The sequence below is a fragment of the Cydia pomonella genome, chromosome 11 (genome assembly GCF_033807575.1).
Source record: "Cydia pomonella isolate Wapato2018A chromosome 11, ilCydPomo1, whole genome shotgun sequence".
In the NCBI taxonomy this organism is placed as follows: domain Eukaryota; kingdom Metazoa; phylum Arthropoda; class Insecta; order Lepidoptera; family Tortricidae; genus Cydia; species Cydia pomonella.
Genome location: NC_084713.1, coordinates 7280671 through 7307881, shown reverse-complemented (window position 1 = coordinate 7307881; position 27211 = coordinate 7280671). Strand labels below are relative to the sequence as shown.

The following is a 27211-nucleotide window of genomic DNA, read 5'->3' as shown; positions in this document are numbered from 1 at the left end:
ATAACCTACGGGATACATATTTCCAAAAATAATTTACTAGGATAATTTATTTCTTTCATAATTGGCAAAAACGTATTTTTACTACAATAGCTCGTAACGGTTCTCTTTATTCTTCAACACTGATGAGAAAGGTATATTTTAAGCTTAGAAAGAAATGAAAAGTGGTAAAATTTACTGTCTCACCCAGTGATCGTGGGTTCAAGTCCCATCCAAGACAGTGAATTTTCCAGTTTTAATTTATTTCTAAGCTTAATAGCATCGTTTGCAGACATTGCACGTTAGCCACAAGAGTGGCCAAGTTGATGCAAGTTTGTTGTTGTTTCCTCATGTTGGCTGATGGATTTGGACAGTTTTGCCAATAAATTTTACTTGTTATGTACAAATACATTAAATAAATCGAATAAAAAAAACAAAAAAAATGTTTTCGTGTAGTTGACCTGAACTCATATAATCCTTTCTCTCCTTCTATAATTTTTTCCTTCTTTTGACCTCAGAAATGTGTGGTTAAAATCTTTTGGGTTCCTCTAGAGAGTCCGTGTATTTACTTCAATAAAATCAATGTGTTTATGACAGTTTCCTTTCGAATGAATAACAATTCCCAACAAACTATACCTATAGGGAGCGTGCATGAACTGTAGGAGGCAGCACAGGAGCCGTCAGATTTTTGGCGCGAGGCGTAAATGTGATGTTTTTTGTTCTGATGTAGCCCACAAGATGGCAAAACCTACTATGCACAAGAAAACACGTGACGTGCACATGTGCTTGTTTATGGTTCCGATTCAGGCCACAAGATAGCAGAGCCTCCAACGCGCACGGTCCCTATACAATAAACATAAAGATATTTCGATTATATTAACCTATACACACATACAAAGTCTGACAAAAGCCAACAACTATTGCAACCTCCATTACGATGAGTAATAATCCGCAACCGATCTCATCGTCCATTATACCGTACATACAATACTAATGTCGCCATTATGGTAATGTTTTCCTATCCCTACTTATTTTTGGAGCTCTAATTCCTTATCTTATGTTTTCTGTTCCAATACTGTTGTTAGAAAAGGATAATATGCCATTAAGATTGTTTCGTGCTTTGGGATTATTTTACCTTTATTTATGAGACGGAGCCCGATTTATTATTATTATTATTATTATTTAAACTTTATTGCACAAGTACAAGTATAACGTACAATAGGCGGACTTAATGCCTTGAGGCATTCTCTACCAGTCCAGCATTTAGTGTTAACATTTCGATATGGTTTCACTCTTATTATTTATACGACGAGTTACTCGTTCATCTTCTTCTTCTTCTTCGTTCCATGATCTTAAATAATGTTACCGATCAAGTTAGATCCTGTCATGATGTGTCTAAAGTTGTGTATAAAAAGAGGCTAAAGAAATCACTATTGGACAGGTTCGAGCAGAATTCTTGACTCGCTTATGTTATCTTAACTAAGTCACTAAGTATATATACTTAACTAAGTAATATAGATCTTTTTTATGTAAGAAAAATGTCACTTCTGTGGACAATATTACTAAGGAAAAGGATTAGGATTACTAAGAGTAACTAATCAGATGGATCCCAGACCCGGTGTGGAGCCTTTCCACATTAAAAACGTTATTAGCATAACGTATATTTAAAAAAGTTAAGATTACTACGACAATTTCTGTGGGAATGTTCTGTGGTGGGTCTATGGACAGGCTTGTTTCGCTTATATGTGTAAAATCATTTATTGACAAGGGTTCTACAGCGACTAAACTAAACCAATAACTAGCTTAAACTTAGCAGTTATTTTAATTTAGGTACAATGTTAATGTTAGCTTGAATTACATAATACAATGACCTGTGATCAATAACAGTATGTGATAACCACTCTGTAGTTTAAGTTTTAACATACCAAGGTTTCAATATACATACGTATGCAAAAGCGGCTATAGTTATTAATATTTACAATACTAGTTGATGGAGGGTAGATTTAGTTTTTTTTCTGCCAACAAACTGTACTGCAGTTTGGCAGATTAGTAGTTTAAGGCTTTTTGTAATCTTCTTTTGATTCAAATAAAAAAAAAAAAAAAAAAAAAAAAAAAAAAAAAAAAAAAAAAAAAAAAAAAAAAAAAAAAAAAAAAAAAAAAAGTGCGCACTTTACTAGTGAAGGGTTGACTTTCAAAATAACCAGTCACAAATAAAGCCAATTTATAACTCATAATCCCAAACCCTTATATACAATCCGTGTAAACATTTCAATAGCGCGATGTAGAAAACGCCGCCCCCGGTACACCGCCATCTGGCGTGATATTTGGTAAACATGTTTTATATGGAAGTACTGAAGTACGGACGCGGACACCTTGAAGATCGCACACGCTAATTTGTGAATGCGAAATGAAGTGAAAGTCGATCGTCGAGGTCGTATCGAAACCATAACAAATTGTTAAATTAGAATCGACCTCATAGTAAGAAATACAAATAGATCAGTACCGACGCAAATCTTTTCTTACATCAAAAATTGGTAATGGATTTACTTAATACAGAATCCGTAAGCCATGGAATTGTAAACATTTTTATATTGAGACTCTTTTTACATGTTCAAATTATTTTCAACTCTTTTCTAAATGACGCAACGACGCACATGGAATCTTAAACAATTATATTTAATATATCTACCTTTATGTTACTGTTACCGTAAAAACCCGTTTTTAGTGCAAACGCGTTTTGTCTAGTTAAAAACTAGTTTTCCGTATCGCCTCAGTGAAAAAGCGTTTTAACTAGTTAAGATTTCCCGTAAGGCATAGATAAAGTTTTAACTGAGATGGCAGTCAAAACTTTTCGCAATGTACCTCGGTGTAAACTATTTTAGACTAATTGTTCAAAAAGGTATTGAAATTTTTAAAATACTTAAGTAAGTATCCTTTTCCATACTTATAGCTGGCATTTACGTATATATACCGTCTGTTGTTTACCTCTTCTTTATGTGTTGTATTATTTGTATTGTAAGTTTGAGCATTTTAAAACTAAATAAATGCAGTTTATCTCGATTAAGTACAAATTTAGTCGTGGATGCTAGAATCAAATTATACCCATTTTAGTCTGAAACTCGGATTAATCGTAATGTAGTGAAACAAAGCCGTTTGATCTCAAAGAAGCTATAAACTTATTATTACTATAACAAAGCCTCATTTTATTGTGTACTAATATTGTGTTAACTTGTTTACCACACGCATTTTGTTTATTTATGGAAACGTTGGCAAACATTGGAAAAACCCAATGTGTTTATTGATTGAACACACTTGAGAATTATATACTATGAAATAGACTTATTTTTACTCGTATCATTAGATTTCGTAATTAGCTTTAGCAGTTTTATTACAATATTGGGTCCTACGGCGAAAAACATGTCTATTTAGGGTTAGTTCTGGGAAAAATATTTTTATTGCACGAAGAAAGTAAAAGACAGCGATACGTTTATACTTATTTTTGTTTATATAAAAATTACACTCAAAAACTTTGAAATTGGCTCACTTTGCACGGAAATATGCAGCATAGCAATAGCAATGTTTTTAGGTATTGCTTATTATTGTATTTATAACATATTACTGGGTATGACCTCTCAGCTGAACAGGATTTTTTTCATATTCCTTTAATATATGAAAAAAAACCAGTTTGTAAGAATCAGTCTGAGCCGCAGATTATAAGTATTATAACAGACTTCCAGTGTAAACTGTGAATCCCAGTTAGCAACCTAACTTATGCAAATGAGGCTTGCGGTTTGTCCGTATGTCAATTTGACTTGGCTTGTAAATACGGCCGCACAAACAAACATGTTAAGACTATGAAGGCTTAGGAACGCGAACGTCGTAATAAGCGAAGCGTGCAGCGTTGTAAAGTATTTAAGCACTAGAATAGGCTTTTTGAGTTGTAGAGCTCGCGAACTCGCATGGCTCCACCGTTTTGAAACCAAATAAGTGTATCGACAAAGAATTCTACATAAGTATAATTATCGAATCTGCTTAAAAAAAAATTACGAGCACAGCAGGACATAAGAAAGCAGTTTTTCCAAACTAAACCCAACCAACAAAACGCAGACCTTTCACTTCGCTTGGTCAATGATAAGGTTGTTTTAAATCGTTTTTCAGCGTAAAATAATCAGTTGTAATTGGCAGATTTTGTGGAAACATTTGGTAGTCCGAATTTCTTCTACCAAAATGATCTAATAATCTTTACAAGTGTAGTAGTAAACTGTATGTTACTGTTCGAACGTGTACTTCCTCGTGCGAGAATATACTTATAGTACAGGTGCTATTGATAACAATGTAATAAAATTGAAGATCAGCGTTGGCTTCATATGTTGTCATTTTAAATTCTGTTTTAATTTTTTTTTACTTATGCTATGAACACATGTTTTTTCTGCCATTGTTTCTCTAACAACCACATGTAAAATTTCGGGCAGAGTTTGCATATGCTGCCCACGGACCGCCACTCGCTGTACGCTCCGCTATGCTACCATAACCGTAGCTTCAACAAGGGAATAGTTAAGCCGAGAGAAGAGTAGTTAAAATTATTTGCATGCAGAAATAAGAAAAGGCGAGGCGTTGCTTTACCACAGAGTTAATTGCAGTTATGTTGTACGCGAGTAAGTTTTGACTTTACATCCGGTAATATGTTATGCCACGATAGGATACTAAAGTAAGTTTTTAACTTACTCATAGGAAATAATATGGAATGCTCATTTGTTGCATGGAAAATGTAAAGTGTAATGTTCTTTACAGTTAATTACGAGGATAGGGATTTGTTATCTTTTAAGACCCACGGGGTTCACTCTCACTGAACGTAAGCGAGAGCAAGAAGGCTGTGCATGCCCACAGGATCGCGGATATCATGTTTTTTAATTGTTATCTTGTGTAAGTTTTAACATTAAAAACGAATCGATGTGTTCGATCACAAATGAAATTGCTCATTTTTAGAAGCAATTTTCATATTTTTTGCTTTTGTGCAAGAATTGCTATAAATTTTTAAAGTGCCTTATAGACTTATGTTCGTGATTTTTTTCTATCAAGTGAAAGTCAAGAAATCAGGTATCAAATCGTTGAAGTTACTAGAGAAAGGCCTCAAGATTGCTATTCATATTTTAGCCAATCATTTTATGATCTAAAATAGCGCTACGATTTTTCAAATATTTTGCTCGCTACAACTACTGCATCATTAGCATTACCACGACTGCCTTAGCAATGTCTAACTGACACGCTTGCACTAAAATGCGAGTACGAGCTAGATGCAAAGAAAATAAGTTACGCACACGCTAGCGAATAGGTCGGTATCAAACTGGTGGTAGTCATACTTATATAACTAAAACAAGGCGGTTGTAAAAACATTATTTGAACCCAATCAGCGTAATACAGAAACTGCAGTCAATTTACAAGTATGATAACTATTGTATAGATATAAAGAGATCTTTATTAACGATAAATACTCTATACGGCTTATTTAATACCAAAATATTTCTTTATTTTGGTTGTTTTATCAAATTTTCACCCTTTGCTTAATAAGTCAATATAGCCGCCATTTTGAAGTCACCCTTAACTAGGTACGGACTCCTACTAAAGAAGCGAGCGAAATTCGTTCAAAACTTTAAAGACTGTTTAACCCCTTTCTGCTTAAGGTCTTCTCATACGGACGCAAATATACGGAGATTCTCAATTCGTCGTATTTTCTGTTATAATAATGTTTACTGGTTACTTGAACACTATTAGGCCGATTTCGGTATTTTTGCTTGATATGGGTTGCTTTCTAGTTTCTACGATTGTCATTAAATCTGATGACGAGATACAGGGGATACTGGAGAAAGCGAGGGAAATCTTCAAATAAGACAAGCACACCGTTTATTTTAGCATTAGAAAAATGATTTTGACATGTCTTTCGGTTGAAAGGTTTTAAAAATAATAGTTAATATTACGAAACTAAAAGAATGTAAATTCTATATAATTCTATATACCATGCCGCAGGGGGATAGTTATTAGTATTTTACTTTAAGACTAGTATAATATTTATTTATAGATCTAGGTTTTAAGTTTTGCAGTTTAGTATTTATATCGTGTAAAAATATATTTTTGGACATAATAAACGTGTGATATATTGTAAAAAAATCTATATAATTGTTAATACATACTTCCTGTAACTTATTTTTCAAAAGAGTTTTTCAATATAAAGAAGAGATATCAAGATTCTTTATCCTTTTTCTTCTCGTAATGCTAAAAAAACGAGGTATATAGTGATTTGAATATTTTTCATAAGAACTCGTGCATTTATATTCGGGAAGCATCAGTCATGTGGAATTGCTTATGACGACCACACAATGATGGCATAGGTATTAGACTGGTTTGTGAAGTCGTTTTTTTGTTAACGATAATTTTTATCAGGCTCCACTGAGTCCACAACTATATTTAAGACGAGTATTCTCGCAAGTGTACCAGGACCTTTATGTTACGCGTTATAAAGATTTAAAGTGTCTTTAGTCTAAAACAAAGTTTCGACTTCAATTTTGTGCCCGTTTGAGTTATAAGCCCTCAGTAATTGAATATTGTAGATACGTTTAAAAATGGGTTTACTTAAAGGAAGATATTTTGACTGGTTGTAAGAAAGGTACACGAAGTGAAATCGGTACTCGCATAGCCATTTCTTTTATGTAGTTGTAAAATCTGAAATTAGACTTTAAGGCTATAAAAATTTAGAGTCTGATTACCATCATACTTTTGCCGCCCTTTAGGATCTATTTTGCGCTTTTATACATATACACATACCACATATTAGCACACACATTGACTTCACATACACTTTGTATCCAAATCCTTTTGCATATAAAACTAGTACTTAAGTTTATAACATAGCCTTGTCATACCTTGCAATTGCCTTTAATTTCTTTCTTCTTTCTTTACTGTATACACTCAAACACATGGGATGTCCAACTATGACATCATGGACCGCGGGCTGAAGGGGAAGAGGATACCTTGCCGTAATACAGTATAAACTAGTACGGAAGGTAGCTTGCTTTCGCTATACCTTGCACATCCATATAAGTATAAATATATAGATCCATATGTATAGCAATTTATGTACCTAAGCTATGTTCCTATGTAAAAGTAAGCAATAAAGATATTGATTGATTGATACTATGATATGACTGTAAATTATTACTAGCAAACACCCCTCGCGCCTTATAATGATCATATTTCATTTTGGGGACATTTTTTGGAAGTTTAGTACAAACAACAACACTCGTAACTGTCTGTCCATCAGTGGACCTTATGCCTTTTGTAATAAGGTCCACCGATGGGCAGTTAACAGTGTGGACGATAGTACGTACCTACATTTATTTAGGAATGTAACATTTATATCTTAACAATATGGTAAAAACATATTTCTTCGATCAGTTTTCGAAGCCCAACAAAAAAAGACTTGAAGACTTGTCATTACCATTATTCGAAGCGAGATGTAAAGAAAGTCCCCGCACTAGCGTCTCTTGAGCATCGGCGTCTAGTCAGCGCTTCGGAAAATGGCGCAGTTGCGCCAACGTTGCGTCAAGCAGCAGCCATAGAGTTGGCTAGACGTCGATGCTTGGGAGACGCTAGCCTCTAGCCACCCACGAATCAAAACTTACCAGATAAGTGCAATTTTGATTCAAAATTCAATTGCATTGGAGACCTAAAGAAGGTCGCACATGTGGGCAAGTTAGATACATGCTTAGCATGAGAGAATTATTTTATATAGGATTAACAATATATAATAAAGAAGTAATATTGTATAATTAATTCTATTTACTTAAATTCCTTAACTCATTTTTTTTTATTTAAGATTGGTAGTCGATCCTCTAAAATCCTCCTCCTTTTTTTTTTTCTAGGGGGGAAAATGCATTACGCATACCACCCGGGTGCGGGGGGCGACCCGAGTGGTTATGTGGGACTCCCGTCCAGGCTAATGAGGCCGACGGTATACCCACTAAAAACCCCCCATATGTCACCTCGCCGCCTTATTGGTGGGGTTACGGGAACGCTTGCGCACTCATCCGCGACCCCACCGGCGGCAAATGCCCGAAGGCCCTTCACGCTAGGCGCGCCAGATGGTTCGACGCGCCTTCCTCCTCAGAGTGGGGTTGCCCTCTTCAACTCATCATATGTTTACCGTCAGACTCTGTGTACATGTACATACATATTGCATATATTCAAAAATTTATTGAGACTTTTATTGAACAATATAAGGTCCCATTTTACAAATGAATCAATTGCTTCTGGGTCTCAGAAGGATACATAGATATAGGTATGTATTATATATTATTAGCCTATACGGTGTCTCACTGCTGGGCAAAGGCCTCCCCCTTCGATTTCCACTCGTCTCGGTTTTGAGCAATCTCCGGCCAGCTGTTGAACTCGTTGAGATATGCGTCCAGGTCGTCTCGCCATCTCCGTCTGGGCCCGCCAGATCCCCGCCTGTCTTGCAGCGCCCATGCCGTGGTTCTTTTGGCCCACCTCTGTAGGTGCAGATATAGGTAATTACGTACCCATCTATTTTTATATAATTCGCCGTTGCTGTACAATCCCACAATTTCCGACCTACCTACTCGAGTGAGGTCAATTTAGCTACAAGATCATAACAACTACATATGTATGTAGTTGTTGTGAGGATGTCCTCATTATTGAAGAAACTGTTCTGTAGCGTGGCAGCAATTTCTGAAGCAAGACTAGTACTAACACAGTTAGGATATGACCTTACCCTAGTGTTTCAAAAGTATGCACTTTATAATATATATGAGTGGTGATTTAGGTATATTTGTGAAATAAGACATCGTTTGGCGCAATAGTCAGAGCTGCAAATCAATAATGCAAGTTGGAATATAAAGTTGTATTTCGGTAATATACTTATACACTTACTGCCTGCCTAAATCTGAATATCGGTATCTATCTCTCCATTTTTGATGTTCGCGGTTCAAAGAAACAATCTCTAACGTTTCGGAATATTATCTAAAAGACCAGAATTCGTTAAGTTTCAGCAAAAATATCATGTAGATCCCGATGTACGATCAGAAGCCAGCAAACATACCTGCTTAAAAAATGAAGGTTGCTTTGACGGCGAACGCCATAACAGATGTGTTTTGGTCACTACAAGCACGAAAACTCATAATGATTGTAAGAGTTCTTGCCATTACAACGGATAAAATACCAGTATATATTTTTTGAAAATGTTATGCATATTATTTATTTATTTATTTCAACTTTATTGCACAAAAGAAAAACTTAATGTACAAAAGGCGAACTTTAGGCACAGATAACTATGGCATTAATTGTTTGTGTTTTGTTGCAGGCGTACCCGCACACGGCCGGCGCTCTGGTCGGGGCGCAGCGCGGCCCCCGGGCGCGTTGAGTTGACAGCATGCTAATCGACAACACCACTGCCAACCTCACCGACCTGGCCAACGTCCCCGCCAGCCCGTACTCTCTCGTCCAGAAGATCATCATCGCCATCATCGCCAGCATCCTCTCTGTCCTGACCGTCGCCGGCAACTCCATGGTTATGATCAGCTTCAAAATCGACAAGCAATTACAAACTATTAGCAACTATTTCTTGTTCTCGCTTGCCGTTGCCGACTTCGCTGTCGGTCTGATCTCCATGCCTTTGTTCGCGATGTTCACTATCTACGGATACTGGCCGCTCGGGCCGCATATATGCGACACGTGGCTGGCGTTAGATTATCTAGCATCGAACGCGTCAGTTTTAAACTTGCTCATCATAAGCTTCGACAGATATTTTAGTGTGACGCGACCGTTAACTTATAGAGCTAAGAGGACTACACGGAGAGCTACGGTCATGATAGGCAGTGCGTGGGGTTTTAGTTTAGTGTTGTGGCCTCCCTGGATTTACGCGTGGCCGTACATAGACGGTGAACGCAAGGTGCCCCCAAATGAGTGTTACATTCAGTTTATAGAGACGAACCAGTTTATCACGTTCGGGACGGCTATAGCCGCCTTCTACGTGCCAGTGACTGTGATGTGCATATTGTACTATCGGATATGGCGTGAGACGAAGAAACGGCAAAAGGATCTGCCGAATCTACAGGGTGGGAAGAAACACGACTCGTCTAAGAGGTCTAACTCTAGGTAAGTTTTAGTTTTTAGTAAGGATTTTTTTATGTCGTTGCGCATGTAAATTTTGCTATTTGACCCATAATATTTTCAAATCAGAAAACCTTGTGTAACAGTTTTTAGGGTATAATTTCGGTGTCAAAAAATCTAACATATGTCGGAATTTACAAGCGCCGTTATGCAAAAACACAAGCACAAAAAATAATAAAGTCAACTACTCCACCGCCATTTCGCTACGCAATCGTTTGAATTTATACATATTTATTGTATCGCGGTTTTCATATAGTTTTGCACCTCTTTTGGAACATACTCGTTCAATAACAATTTTCTCATCATATCCTACTAAGGCAACAAACAAATCAGACACGTAATGAGGATACGTGACCACATTTTCGAAGACAGAAAACGGATGAGTTCAACCATTACGAATAAGTAGTCGTTTCAACTCGTGTAGATTAAACGAAGCACGCAAACACAAGCAAATGAATAAGTTGTCTTTAAGTGTTATTCAGTAGTACGTACTATTATAAAAAACCTAAAATAAGTTTATTTTGTAATTTAATGTAAGCCTCACATTTTGTATTAGGTTTCAAGTAAATAAAGATTTTTTTTTATTATAAGTAGATATACTATATCCTCCCATAGTTAATAATGGGTGAAATAAAGATTTTTGCGCGAGAAAATAATAAATAACAGACAAAGTTACACATAAACATAGTCTATAGGTTGTTACTCAATCCGTCATAGAAAACAAACTTCAGCAGATACTTTATTTATAGTGAAAATAGAAAACGAACCAACTTTTCCATTTACATTACTCAGAATAAAGGAGATCCCATAAAAGACAACGGTAGTTTCAAAGTTTTCGAATTTATTTAAGTAACTGATCAAGGGTTCTCGCTACTCGATACAACAAAAGGCTTTCAAGGGTCTATTCGTGATCGAAATTTATTTTGCTCTCTCTCCCTCATTCATTGAAGTAATAGGTTATAGTGATAAAGATGGCACGACCGCATGACGGGATTGAAGGTTTCCGAGGCAGTTTGTCTTGAAGACAGGTTGGTCCATGTAGATTTATCTCTGCGATAGATTAAACATCCATCGTCCAGATGGATGGAGATTGATAGTGAATCTGTAGGAACTTGGACGTAAATAAAAGCTTTAGAGGCACGCTTCGTAGCTTCAATGCCTTAAAGGTTGAGAGACTTAAGGCATCATGTAGGTAGCTACATTGAAGTATATGTTTCTAGCACAGGAAGAAAAAACAGCACGAAAATAAAAGGTAACTGTTATACTCGTAGCGGCTGAATTGTTTTATGTAACTCTATAGATATTTTACTTGCGAAGGACAACAAGTAAAGACGCAAATTAATCAGCAACGGTTTATTTATAGACAGAAGATAGATATAATACTCTTTATTGGCAGACCACAGTAAAAGACACAGCGTAAAGAAAAACAATTGGTTAGTGATAGATAATGATATCTATTTAGGTAGTATTTGATAACTTATGCTGGGTAAAATAATTTGTTTAAAAACTTTTTTATCTAAAATGTCTTAAATTGCTCCACAAAACGTATCATCCTATTTATTTTAAGCACATTACGCTTAGTTCCATAGAAAACTGTATCTTGGCAGCTGTTTTAATTGACAATTAAGGTCCAAAATTTCAACTTTTTAAATTGCAATTATCACACAAGCAATTTCCTCTACAGAACAAATCTTCACTTCTCCGAGACCGGTAAAAGGAATGGCTCGTACTTTATCCTCCACAGACGTGCACAAGACAAATGTGTTGACATTATGCACTTTTTCAAGCGGTGCAGACGGGCACTGAAGCTCGAGTGCTCCGACGCGCCGCCATTTTGAAAGTATGTCAGCGCAAATATTTTACATACTATACTAGGTCTTAAACAGATTCAGAGAAATGCCTTCCTTAATTTGTCACTAAATGATTATTGTCAAAAATCGAATGATAATGAATTTTGATAATGATAAATATACTCAGTGATAATGATAAAATATACTCAATGATATGGATTCGCCCAGTTTGGTATTACTTACTGTTACAATGTAGATCGATTTAGAGAAATACATTTATTATTTTGTAGTAAAGCAAATCTAGTAAAATGATATTTTTATAATTGTTAAAAAAATATTGATATATTTCATTGAATAACAGAAAAAACAATAATCAATAAAAAAACACTTGAGATTGTTCACAATTTTCTCACCATCGAACACGTGAAACCAAATATAATGTACAAAATGTACCAAATAATATAAATACCTTTAATTTAAACGAATATAGAATTGTCCCCTCGATTAGGGAAAACGAGTAAAGAATGCTGAAGGTTTGACTCGAAAATGTAGTCAACTGAAAGGTCCTTTTAAAAGGGATCCAGTTTAAACCATTTTAACATGTTTTAGCTACGTAGGAAAGATAAAAATGTATTTTATTACAGAATACTCTTTCTCTAAATATTCGGCTTTAAATATTATATCGCATTTACGGGCGTAATGTTGGTGACGGCATAGCAGGAAAATACGATTTTTAGAATAACATTTCGGATTGGTTATCGTAGCAATTTAACTTTCCTTTAGTTTGCCTTTATCTTAAAAACAAATAATTACTATAACTTTTTCACCCCAGCAGCTCGTACAAGCCTACTTTCGTCACTCCAGGGAGTGAGTCAAAGTAGCTTTTTAATTTAGTGAAGGCCAATACAGGAATAAAAACTTTACTTGATGTTGAATTTGTTTAACCCTTAATATGTTCTCACTACTGTGGTGAAAAGTTGTATGTGTCACCCGAGTGCAAAGTTATTTTAAATACATCTCGTGTTTTTGAGTCCCTCGCTACGCTCAAGATTCTAACTTAGAATCACTAGCGAAAAACTAACTTTAATCTCTTGTTGCACAAATAACTATTTTAGAAAAGACTTAGGTACTGTTTTTAGTCTCTTTTTTATTTGTTCATGTCTTTTTCATTACATTATCATTATATTTCTGTTAAATTTCATCGATGTCATCTGGTAGACAATGTTAAATATTACAATAGGTAAACACAGTTATGCACCGTGGTTTTTTTAACTTCGTTAATGTTAAGGGTACATTCCTGAGCTTAAATAAAGTTACTAGTGAATAAAGTTATTCGGTTCGTATTCGGGTTACGCAAATATGACCATGTTTCCAGTTTCCGATCCCAACTCAAGTGGCTCCCTATCCGTCATCGTCGTAACTCCCACATACTTTCTTTTCTTCATTCTATACTTTTTAATCTTGCAACTCCCCGCTATCTTAAAGAGCGTTTCTCTTAATTTTATATTAAAGGAAAAAATGGAAAAAGTTACGCTTCTGGCAGGACTTGTAAGGGAAGGAATGAAGAGATTTGCGAGGTCCTGGTAGGCTTCCGTAGCTCAATTGGTTAAGAGAAACGCACGGATTGCGGAGGTTGCGGGTTCAAGTCCTGCCGGAAGTGTGACTTTTTCAATTTTTTTCCTTTAATATAAAATTTGGAGTATCGCTCGCAGCCTCATCTGCTTGTTAATAAATTACTTTAGCGTTTCTCTTATCTGAATTCTGTTAGATCCTCTCAAAATTTGCTCCTATCTGTGCTATCTTCCTCTTTCAAATTTTATAATTGCTCATTTACTTTCTAGGCTGTTCGACTGTGGAACTCTCTCCCTGTTGAGTTAAGACGTTCTCAATCTATTACCTCCTTCAAATCAAACCTTAAGGAATACTATCTTTCCCTTCCATAGTTTTTTATTACTATTATTGTATCTCCTTGGATTTCACGGGCCTATAAATCCCGGTCTTTTGATAGGCTTACGTGGAGATATAGATCCAACACGTAGAGGCCCCTTGGAGAGCTTTAATGTTATGTTGAAGGCCTGCTGGAACCCGTTCACAGGCCCAACAATAGAAACCCATGAATCAGTCGCAGCAGGCATTGGGACTATTGTAGTAAAAGTGAACAGTATAACGGTCTATGGATTGAAGTTTGGGAGAACAATGAGACTGGGTTATTGCAAAGAGGTCCGGACACCTGCCATTACAATGTTTTCACTAGTTATCGAGGCAGGCGGTGACTCGCCGCCCACTAGATGGGCCCCTGAAAATGCCGTCGTGAAGACGACCAGGAGCAACATCGGTGCGAGCGGGTCAGGGGTGTCGAGAGGTGTACGCCGCTTTCTACTTCTACCCAGTGGCTGATAACAGCCACTGTACCAACTCGCGTTTTATGCAGGTTTTCACTTCCACCCCTGGAGCATTTAGCTCTAACGACTCCTCTCTGGCCGGCCAATGAAGGCAAGCCAGAGCTGAGAGTCCTGCGGGTCCCCTTGGAGTCCACTCCGACCAACGAAGACACGCCGGAGACGGAGACCCTGACCGACTCTCGGGAGTACTCGGGTCCGTGGGGTCGTTACTCCCCAACAGCTCGCCACAAGCTGCCCTGCCGTATTATTATTATTTTTATTATTAATGACACTGTTGTTTCTTTATTTAATAAATATTTGTTATGTATGTATGTCTATGTATATTTATGGTTAGACGTATTTAAGTATGTTTATTCATATTAATGTCTTGTGTTGTTTGGTTATATTCTATTCGACTTTTAATTATTATTATTATTTTGTTGTTTTTCTTTGTGCCACCTACCGTATATATACCGTATAGATACGTAAGATTTTCTGGAAGAGGTCGCTCTTAAGCAATAAGACCGCCTGTTGTTACCTCTATCAAATCAGAATCAGATGCATACTGTATACTGACAGAATACCAAAGTTTTCTTTTTATTACTTCTCTAATACATTTTCGCTACGTCTAATATTGCATAGAAAGTAAGAAAACTAAAATGTTTTTACCGTCAAAAGAAAATTCTCGGCGCCGAGATTAAAACTCAGTTCAAAGTCGGATAAGCCCTTTTGTGGGCCTTATGAACCTGAGAAAGGGTTCTGGAACAAACGTTTTCTTTAAACTTACATTTATATATACATATTATACGATAGTATAGTGAACATCTCTATGATGGGACTGGCACCAGTAATGGGATATCGTTGTATTGGATGTTCGGGCACCAGTAATGGGATGGTATGGACAATTCCTATAAAATAAGTATTTCCCATCAGTTTTTAAACTCTGGCAACATTTTACCATTGACAAGATCAATAGAGCTGCTTAAGTTTTAATTGATATTTATTAGTATGAAAATTAATTGCGCCATACATCCCATGACTGAAGCAAATTAACATAGTTTTAATTTGTTAATAATATTGAAACCAATTGTAGCCGCTTTGACATTCAACTTTGAACGCTTAAGGCGGTAGAAATTTTACAGGTGTCGGTGAAATATCAAAAATACTCCAAATTTTCTCTTAAATGTCCCATAATTGGTACCGTCATCATATTACCTACCTAAAGAAATATTTTTCACATAGTTCTGTTTAAATATCGTAGATTCTAAAAATGGTTTTAGAGGACTAGAGTAGACGTCTGAGTGCTCCTCACCGTCCGAGTTGGTACATACATCTTCAAACTTATGTATATTGTAAGAGCCTTGTAAGGCCAAATGTGCAATACATTGTACACTCCGTTTCAATTATTATATTGAAGAATCTTTCAGTGCTTTTTCATACAAACTAAATTCGTCTCAATTTAGTAAATAACAAGGTTCCAATTAACAATAGGAAAATTTTGTATGGTAGGCCTTACGAGGATAGAGTTGACAACAATGGAGTAAAAAAACATTCCATCTCTAAATTATTCCAGCTACAGCATACTAATCTTTAGCTATGTCAAGTACATATACATCCAACTGTAAATATGGATGCCCACATTATGAACGAATCCATTAATAATGGCGTTAGCTCGCATTGCTAAACCTAAAATCAATCAATTAGCACTCGGTGTTTGTAAGGTATATTTCAAAGGTTTAACCTAAATACGTGACTATTGCATATAAATTGCGCCTAATGTAATGATATACAATATAAACAAACGCGGAACATATTGCTTCGCAAATAGCAAAGTAACCGAAATTGAATACATTTATCCTTAACTTGAGGAAAAGGGAACCGCAGGCCGTGCCCCGTATTTGCTGACTCAACAGCCAGAAAATTCATCCCGACATTAAATATTATCCTTCGGGAATTTAATGAAAATAATATAAGAACTTTACCTCTCGGGTTTCACCGTTTTCGTGAGAGGCGTTCGTTTTTTTTTGGGGTTCTGTTAATAAATTTTGGGTTAATAGATAATGTGGCGTTGTGGGAAGTAACTGACAATATTCTAGTCGCAATATTGTCTTTCCACAACAGTAACAAAAATATGTGGTGCTTCAATATTATGATGAGCCACTATATATTTTATTTATTTATTTATCGTAATGGCATACAATTCTCTACTGAGATATTTAAAATATCGGACTTTAGATATTCTATGGCATTCGGAGAAGGGGTTTTAAGATCTAGCATTTTCCCGCTAAACTTGCTGATGGGACATTTAATAACAATGTGGTGTGGCGTCTGATCCGGATCACCACACTGGCAATCCGCTGACTCACACCATGCCCATTTACACCACAGCGATGCACATTTACCGACACCTGTCCGCATTCGTTTTAGCAGAAACCAGACCCATCGAGGCCCTTCAAATCCTACTGGTCGGGTCCTAGCTTGGAGCTCGAACAGGTCCTTAGGTCCTCGCTGTCCATGAATGTAATGAGTTTACATGTGGTCCAAGCTTGTAGTATTTTAATGCCTGGGATTTTCGAGATTTCAGCCTGTCGGTCCTTAAGCGCATCGAGGTCCTGGTGAATGGGCAAGCCTATGTTCGCGCAGATCTGGGGGCCTACCGCGAAAATCGAAGTTCGTCAATTGCGGGAATTTTTCTCTGTCAGTCTAATTACGTCTTAGTAAGAGTAAAAGAGAAAGATCCCCGCAATTGGCGAATTTCGTTTTTCGCGGTAGGCCCCCAGATTAATATACACTAATCGTTTCATCGTTTAAGTTGTTATTTCTAGTGATAGCTATATAGTTAATTAAGTTACTTATTTTAGAACTGATTTCATGGAAGTGGAAATAATTTCACTTTTTATATCCAAGAGCCCATTTAATGACAATTAATTTGTAATGGAAACATAGTTCCGCTTATAATGCATGTTATACCGTCGCTAAACAGACCCAGAGCATTTTCTAAATGCACGTGATAAAAGAATTACGGACCAAAGCGATGAAATAAATAACGCAGACAACGCACCCTAATAAAGATGAACACAACTGAAACCCAAATTATCTTGCTTTACCCTTTACAACGAACCAATAAAAACAGCTACACGCTTGCCTGCAAGCCTGGCGCTTTTAAAATTTTCATTCCGGCCCCTCCTCAAAGGGGTGATAGGGGGAAGTGCCCTCACAGTAAGACATTACTCCCCTTCAGATTTACGGGCGACGTGATACACACATTTATTATGCATGGAGGTGACAAATTGAGATCAGGCTATCTTTAGTGCTCGTGATGGCTGCGATGATGAAGGTCGGATGAGTTTTATCTTGGAGGATGTGCGCTTAATTTGGTTTAACAGCGTTGTTGGCTTAGTTCAATTAGGTGTACTCCGACTATGCTAAGGCGGCCATTCCACTGAGGCCGAGACTAAGTGGAGATGAGAGGAGTCGTGCGGGAATCAACCAATAGCATTATTTCATTGGCTCCTCTGGATTACAACCTATATACAACCTCTAAACTTGGTACTTGGTACCTAAATAAATATTTTTGTGATAATTATTTGCTTTCATTCATTTTATTCATTCATTAGCTTGACTATAGAGTCATTTGTATAGACAAATCTTATAATAAGCTTACTATAGGACTATGTTGATATGTGTAAGATTGTCCCCTGATACAAGCCTAATACCTATTTACAATCTTGCAAATAACTCCAAACTAATCATTGTTAACGCAAAAATAGTCAATAACCATATTTTTTTGCCACATTTTAATTGAAAATGTCATGCAAACATTTAACAGGCTGCGTAGCCAACATTACAATCGTTAACCCTCCGTAGCGTAGTCATCTCTCTCTATCACTCTTCCATATTAGTGCGACTGTGACAGTTGCGTTTCGCTCGCCACGGAACGTGAACGATATGCACGTTGGTTACTCGTACGCGGGCTAACTATCTTATTAAATGCACATGTCATTTTACAATAACCGACCAAAACTAAATCTAAAAAAATATATTTATAATAAAGTTTTAATATAATATAATATGAATGAAATCATTTTTGTTACGATAACCTTCTGGGTTTACAAATTTAAAATATTTGTATCAAATTATTATAACAGTAGGTACTTTTACATCCACAGTACCTATACGTCTCCCATCCTACTATAATTTTCAATGAGTGGTTGTTAAACTAGCTATATATGCGACTTAGGTACATTACAATATATTTAACTCAAATCATTCTATTATTTTCGACCTTTCTTAGAAGCGAGGCTTAATTCATTCTATTTTTATCCCTAATAGTACGTAAAACCGACCTTTCTGGGTAGTGACGCTTAATTCATTCTATTTTTGTCCCTATAGTACGCATCTAATCTGCTCTCTTGTAAGGAGTACATCTTAACAATGGCGATGCTCCATTCTCCCGATCAAAGTATACTACTCGAAATATAACCAGTATAAGACTGACCTTTGATTTCGCACAGTTGCTACCAATTTTAGGGTCAAGTAAAAAGGAATAATAGATCACAATCGTATTTTGACGAAAGGTCTTCGATCGAAAGTACGTACGGCTCCGCAACTGTTTTATACCGATTAAAACATATTTTTAGAAATTACGGAATTTCAGACGTTGAGATTAAAACTGGGTCAGTGTCGAAACTATGTAGGAAATGTTAAATTACCTACTCCATAGGATCTGATCAGATTTATTAATGTAATATATGAATACGACTGTATTTGCAAGGTATTCTTCAATGAAGGTTGATTTACCTTTTCAATACAATGCACTTATGAATGTTATTTGTGTTGTGAAATTACCACAGGACCAGGCCTAACCTAACCTAAACTAACTTTTAGTAAAACGGATTAAATAATCCTTAATAACGATATAGATAATTATTGTAACTAAAGCGGGGAAGAATTCGATCGTGAGAAATAATGCAACTTATATCTACTGATAATTACAGTTCTTAGGTACGTACCACAACGTACTAACACTTAAGCGTAAGTGGGAAAGATAAATACCAAGCAAAGACAGCGAACCCGTCCGTCCCATTAAATATCCAACAGCCATTATTTACGGCGAATAGGTCAAAGCATTACTCTTGTGCGTCGTTGGAAATGCATAGGCGTGTTCACATTCACAAAGAGCTTCCCCTGTCTCTGGAGCATACTGGATAAATACATAAACAATTCTTTCAATGTCTGCGAATGGTGCGTGCATCGTGACAAAAGGTTACAAAATATTATTTCATGTTTTCAAATAAGAAAGGCAAAGCTTTTCTATGAAATACTAATAAAAGGTACCGCTTGGAAGAGTATTATTGCAGCAGTATTGCGTATACGTGTAGTTTGAATCCGAACGCTACCTTACGAGTGAAATTTTGGCTGTAGGGTATGATTTTCAATTTGCGCTCATTACAAAGGCCAATTTGGGCGATCTAATCGCGATAGCAATACGGAAATGACTGCAATGCAACCATCGGTCATTTATGGTACTGTTCGGATTCAGACTACACCAGCATTACTACTGCAGTAATACTGCTGACTGCATTGCTTCAAGAAAGCAAAAAGGCTATTTTAGTGAGTGAGTTTTTTTATAATAAATTTGACGTTTCCTGCTGTAATGCAGTAGGCAACATTACTACAGCAGTAAGTGTTGCAGCGTGACATTACTATCGGCTGTTTAAGACGAAAGTGGAGGACCTGCATCACCTTTTTATACAAACGTAGTCCTTATTTTCCTCTGTGAATATTGACATTATTGAAAATATTTTGAAACAATTGGTTGTATATCAACCGCAGCTATGTCATTTTTTTCGAATTTTGAATTATTATAAGTGTTAGGAACAAACATTTAAAGTTTTGTATGTAATTTTTACAATCTATCTATACATATAATAAAGCTGAAGCGGGTCGAAAGTCTGTACACGGAAGATATTCGAAAAAAAATAGGCTGGGGATACTAAGAATCGTTAACAGAACACGTTCCAACAGTTTCTAGAATTTTTGTCTGTTTGTCTGTTTCTCTGTTTGTCTGTTTATTTGACCTCGCATCACGTGAAAACGGCTGAACGGATTTTGATGCAAACTTTACTAATCTGTCGAGAAAATGCCCGGCCAAGATATAGGCTATAAAAATTCAACCCCTAGAAGGGGGGGTAGCCACTACACTCGATTGAGTTAAGTTTGCACCTGAATCTTATGGCGCTACTTAGGAAGGAGGTGCAAACTTTTACAACAAATATGTGCTACGAGTATCGAGTACCCTGCTAAACTAACAGATATGGTGCTGAAATTAAGCCACCGAGGAAGGATTTTGCCAAATTAACTCTAAAGTTAGAAGAGGGGGGTACGGATATCAATTCAATTTCAATTGTGTTGATGTAATAATACAACGAAATGAAACGACACTAAATTAATTGCCATACATTGCAAAGTGCCATCTTTTAGGAAACTGAGTAAAAATTTAGTAATCAAGTAAACTAATAATTTTTAAGAAAAAAAACCGACTTCAATGAGGTAGACCGGTGAAAGATCGATTATTGTTGATTTTTGATTTCATACAATTAAATTAAAAAGACAGCGTCCTACGCCTAATTATGTATAAAAGGAGGTAACATGTTTTTTTTTTGTCACTGCACCCACCTTGACACATTTCAGATTTGTCCTATGGTTGACTGGTAAGATACCCGCAATAGGGTATTCGACTGTATTTAAGATAATTATTTCACACCATGCATGAAATAAAGCACCAGATAATTATTAAAAAAACTAAATAGGATAGAAATATAAAAATGTGTCTTGAAAACCTAACTACTTGACAAACATGCACAGAGAACAAATTGCCAAACGTGAACTATGCATCGTTGAAGAGTTCCATTCTGTTCATCATGAACAGCTCCACTTCATCAAATGTCACTTTTTTAAATGTAAATGCTAGATTTGTTAAAGAAAATACAAAAATCATTATATGTATGACTTTCATATTTGAAGAGTTCCCTCGATTCTCCTCCTTTTGAAATCTTGAAGTCGGTTAATAATGAGTTTACTTACATAGTTAAGTAGTGGCAAAATCAACACAAATATCAACACGCGTATAACTGCATAATTATCTAAAAAATTTTTTTCTCCGTCATGAATTATACCTAATCGTAATTTTATCGTATCCATATTCATACGTATCGCCTCTTTTAAGCACTTAATAATGGCTACGAAGGTGGGTACTATGAAAAAAAAAATTATCTGATGTTTGCGGTGTATATGTCAAACGATTTGGGACTCGCATTTTATACGCGTTAAAATGCCATAAGAACTAAAAACTGAAAATGCCTTATGAAAAATGCCGAGTGTAGTATTATTAAGTGGTACCTAATTGTAAAATATTTTATCTAGACTACAGTCCTCTAGCGTATCCATCTGTCAACTTTACTTCAAGTTCCACCTCCAGGGGAGAGGCAGAGAAATTAGCGGTGAATGAGCCGGTTACTGACACAGACCGAATACCACGCGAGCGGAGCCGCGGGCACAGCTAGTAATCAATAAATGAAATCAATATTTAGAGAGCAAAAGAAAGGAAAACTACGTTTATATGGAGAAGCTGCCATCTTCTTTTCTCGGTCGCATATTTCGAAATCCGGCAGACGTAATGCTGTCGGCAGTAATGTCGCGACGCAATACTACAGGCGTTATGCTGCTGTAGCCTGGATTCAAACGGTACCTTTACTAATAATAGAGGCTCAAAGTCTATAGTGCCCCATATATGTATAAATGTCAATAGAGTGGAGAGCGTTTATTCGTGGCTAAATAAAAGGATAACAACAAGTAACAAAACATAACATATAAGCCACGAAATAGCTTGGCTGGGCTAGCGCTGGTCTTCGGTCGGGGCCATGACCGTGTGCAGCACGAAGCGTAACAAAATATTTAAAACAAATAATAGAAAAGATACATCATTATTATAACAAACATATTGGAAAGTGAACAAGTAACTTTTCACAAAAAATATACTGGTACATTAAAAGAATCGTAGCGATAAATCTATCTATCATAAGTTCCAAAAAACATGGTGCTAAAAGCTTAATTTTGAACCCACCTCCGGTTTAGAATCTGTACGTTTTGCCAACGCTTCCCATGCTTAGTATACTATACATAAGATAGGCAAACATCCAGTAAAAGCTTTCTTGACTCTCGTCGATAATAGATTCTGATTGAGATTGATGGGAAGGGTTAAAACCCCATGAGCCATATACAGTTAACTCCTATAATAGTACAGTCAGCATCAATAGTAGCGGATTAAACAACGCTTCAAAAGTAATTCTATTATGGTAAAAATGGCCTTAAAATGGTAAGATCATACTTAGATTTAGACCAAACTAAGTGGGCAGCGATTTTGGCAGCCCAGCCTGAGCACGTGTTTTAAGTAAACGTCATAATTTCAAAGAAGTTTGACGTTTAAAATAACATTTGGTCCGCCTGTGCTATCAAAATGGCTGCCAACTTAGCTTGATCTGACTATCTATCTAAGTACTTACCAAACGTTATAACGACGTGTGTTTAAGGCACGTTTAATAGCCCAAGCCAGAAATTGACCATCAGTAATGGAGGCAAATTTTTGACAGGAGCATACGAAAGGTAGATGGGACCACCTCTGGAGTACGACCTACCAAATAAAAAAGAAGCATTAAAATGTGTGCATTATTGGAGGGGTAATCACGTAGCCAAACATACAAGAACATATACAGTTGATTTGATAACCTCCTCCTTTTGTCAGTTATAAACAATAAACAGACCACGTACAACAATAATGATGCAAGCGAATTTGTATGGGAGTGTCAGTCTTTTAAAACTAGTATCTGATACATGCCCATATCTGCCAGTAAATAAAATAAAATTCTGTCCCTTGAATTCCATGTAAAGTCTGCATCTTTTGAATCGGTTTATTTAGAAAGCGTCGCAGACACAAGAGGTTTATCTCTCGAAGATCTACATATTCAAGAGGCTGAATCGCTGGAAACCGAGCGAGAGTTATCGACCACGCCGACTCTCAAACGTTATTTGTACAGTTCTGTTGTCGATCATTGAAATTTCACCATGTCCAACTTTCCGTAGGTTTGTCTGCGCTTGGCTCTCAGTGTACCTATAGCAGGAAACATCGAGTTTAATATCAATGTATAAAATGACCTATTTGATGTTTTCTAAAGCAATGCATTCGGTAGAATGGATGTTGCCTGTATTTAAAATAAATTATTTGAGACCATACACGAAATGACGATATTGAAATAGCACCATATATTTTCTTCGAAAGTGGTTCATAGTGATTCTGTGCAGCGGGCTGAAAGTGATATGTTTCTGCTCTAGGGCGTTTTACTTTTCAAGTACGTTTTTTTTACGATAAGTAATTGAAATTTGGTTCTAAATGGATTCGTTGTATAATTTACATTCAGATATTTAATTCCCCCATTTCATAAATAACGATATTTTCCCTAAATTGTTAATTACCCTCAATAAATACTGTAAAAGTTTAATCTTACTTAATGTTTAGCTTGGATGAAAAACACCATTTTAGTCTTATTCTTATACTTGCGTATGCTTGCGCTCTCACTGCGCTCGAGCGCTAAATTACCTCGACTGAAATGATTGCCTTTATTATATTTTATTCGGAATGCTTACTGCCTAAAATACATAGGTTAATAGACTTATCTACTAGATGCAAATTACAAGCTTCCACATTAATGCTAAATAACACAAATATAAAGGTCTCGAAATAGCCATATATTACACTATATAAATAAGTTGTATTCAGGTCAGAAACTATGAACGCAGAGTTTGGTATCGTTAACTCTCTATTAACAATAATATTTTTAACAATATTAATCTTACTATGGAACAAATCTACGTCGGGCATATCGTTCAGTTCATTAGATAGCCTAGTTGTTCGAGGGAAGACACATTTTCTACGAATGTTATTGCGAAAAAGAGGGATACGAAGCCTTCCATCCCTTGTTTAACAATCTACTATTATATCTACTTATGTACAAGTAGCTTGCCGCAAACACCGCACGGCCCTTTTCCATACTCACAATGAGTTATTATCTACCTACGGCCGCTTCCGGCACGATATGCATCCTACATTCTAGTTTCTATTTCCTTGGTGATTTTGCTCTCTGTAATAGAAAGCAAGTGTAAGTGACATACATGTAAAGTAAAGCAATGAATTCTGCCAAGCATCGGTATGATTGGTAAAATCCGATAGCAGAGAATCGGATCGTGATTCAAAGCGCGGCCCGTGATGAATTTCTGCAAACTTAATTAAATATTGTACAGTCAGCATAATGCTTAATTTTACATATATGCAGAGTTGCTAAGCTAGCTTTTCTGACTGTACCTACAAAACATAATTCCATCGTTATCAGTCTTCGGCGAAGGAAAACATCATAAGGAAAATTTCATAAATCTGCCAAATTCAAAAGGGGGTGTCAAATTTCAAATCAAAGAGACTACTGTGGAGACTACGGCCTAAACCCTCTCTGTCGGGAAGGCTTATTTATACCAAGCAGTGGAATATGTAATGAACCTAGTCATATAGGCTGGAGAAGAGACTAGTGATCTTAGTTTTACTTACATATACTATACATTTCTCCCGCTTCTTTCCGACATCGCTACGTGACAACATTTCCATCTGCGCCACTTTGGTTGGCAGTCCTCAACTATGATATTCTTCAGAAACTTCCTGACTCGCATGTCGCACAGGAATGAATTGTCTCCCGTGGTATTTCCGGACCGATACGACCTAAAAACCTTCAAGAAAAGAGCGTACTTACGGGCCGGCATTGCACTTGTCACCCCTTTGGTGATGCAGGTGTCCTTGGACGACAGTAATTGCTTACCATCAGGCGATTCGTTTGCTTATTTGCCTCCTATAACATAAAAAAATTGTAATCAGCCGACTTTGGAAAATGCTCATGGCCGTTTTTTTCACAATTTCCACTTCGAGTCAAACAATCAGCCCAACAATTTGCTAGAGTGATAAAATGCTTTGTACGAATGACTGTAAATACTGTTTCGAACATTATTTTTAGGAGCGCAAACTCGTGTCACATTAGTTGTGAAGTGGCCTACTTTCTACTGCCACACAAATATAGACTTTATATTACATGCATAAAGTAGAAATTCTCTCAAACGTCCATTCCAGTAACGGCATTTTAATTTCGCAATCCAGCAGACATTGATTGATAGAATCCGCTGCAGGCTCCAAAGTATGTTTTCAGCAAAGTTTTTTGGTATGCAATATTGTTTTTCCTTATAAGTATAGCCTATTAACGATTTCCTTTAGTTTCTCTGGTGTTTAAATTGTTTCAATTATTACAGAAATTAAAACTTAATAATAAACATTCTAGAATAGCAAAATGTATTTTCAGTAGACAATATAATGAAAATTAACGATCCGGGTACACTTTTGTCATTTGAGTCTCAAGTACTGAAAAAAGTCTCCTGTCTGTAAGGCGTAAAGATTGTAAGAGAAAGAAGAAGATCTCTTTACTTTGTGATGTCTACGTAAAGGAAAGACGCGAATTAGTAAGCATCCCATATGGTACGAGTATGTGTATGACTCAAGTGACTGACTTTTAATTCTATTTAGTAATAGTACTTAACTTTTCAATTATAACAAGTCCGATGTGATCCCATACGTGCTTCGTGAACAAAGTTTTCTACGAAGCACTAAAAAAATCATAAAAGTAATATGACTATGGTTAGATTAGAAGACTTTCAGAATTTTCTGTATGATATTTTATTTAAGATAATACCTACAAACCTACTTTCAAAGCCATTAGCTAATTACTTGGCTTTTTGACATCACAAAAAACGTTATCACCTCTGCCCAGGGCACCGGAGCGAAAGTGCACTAATGAAAGTGTCGGAAATGAAGATTGCATTTTGCAAGTCTCCTAGTAAATTAGAAAGTTCTTTCTTTTAATAATTAACCAGAGTGACCCTAGTTACGTGGTTGATGTCAATAGACCTTGCTATTTAATAATAATAAATTAATTTGAATTTAGCCAATGTGATTTCTAATACTGCTTTTACTGTAAAAATCTTTTATTTTTTACGATTTTTACAGAATCAGTAAACCTTTATCAATCACATCATATAGGTATATCAATTTCGGAAAAAAGTAAAAACCATGCATTTAAGGCTTTAATTTTCCAATGTATATTAAATATTCTACCTTAACCACACTATGAATCTCTATGTTCCTAAGTTAAGGTAGATATTATACCAATACAGCAGCTCCATAAACTAGGGATCTCACAATAAACGCGTATATTTCCCGCCATAAACCCGGTTAAAGTCGCCGTCAGACGTGCCTCTTATTAGATTTGCATATTGGAACGCTATCGACCCCGTGCATTCTCACCTCGTGACAATATTTACGGTCTTTACTCATTTAAATGTGACTTATTATGGTTTAAAGGTTATTTTCTTTATTTTAGGTGCTCGACCACGCAAGTTTCCATTAACTTAGATATGACCGCGTCATACTTCACGTGTTACTTGCTGTATGACTTATGGCGTTATTCGTGGCACGTCTGTTTAACAAGCTCTTGATAATAGTTTGTCCTTATCTGTCCTTTTGACATTTGTGATTATTAGAAAGGGACAAAATTTAAACAAGGTTGTTTTATAAATACGGATGTGTGGTATCTAGGCATAGAAATGATACAATTTTGATTTTTGTGGGACTTAGTCAATTTGTGTAATAATGTTCTATAATATTTATTTATTTATTTAATTTAATTTAAAGCAGTTCCCAAAACAACTGCTGTTTTTTGGTGACATAGGTTTATTATA

The 27211-nt window shown here is 36.2% G+C and overlaps 1 protein-coding gene across 2 annotated transcripts in view; it reads left to right on the top strand.

The window, feature by feature from the left end:
- LOC133522729 (muscarinic acetylcholine receptor DM1) overlaps positions 1-27211 on the top strand; it is a 121778-nt gene that overhangs the window by 66135 nt on the left and 28432 nt on the right. The window contains exons 1-2 of one of the 2 annotated variants that reach the window (XM_061858154.1): positions 8167-8898; positions 9350-10143. In XM_061858154.1, the coding sequence (XP_061714138.1) occupies positions 9419-10143 (725 nt within the window). In that variant the 5' untranslated portion in view covers positions 8167-8898; positions 9350-9418. Of the gene's footprint in view, positions 1-8166; positions 8899-9349; positions 10144-27211 lie in introns of those variants that run through there. The other variant, XM_061858153.1, reaches the window with a different exon arrangement.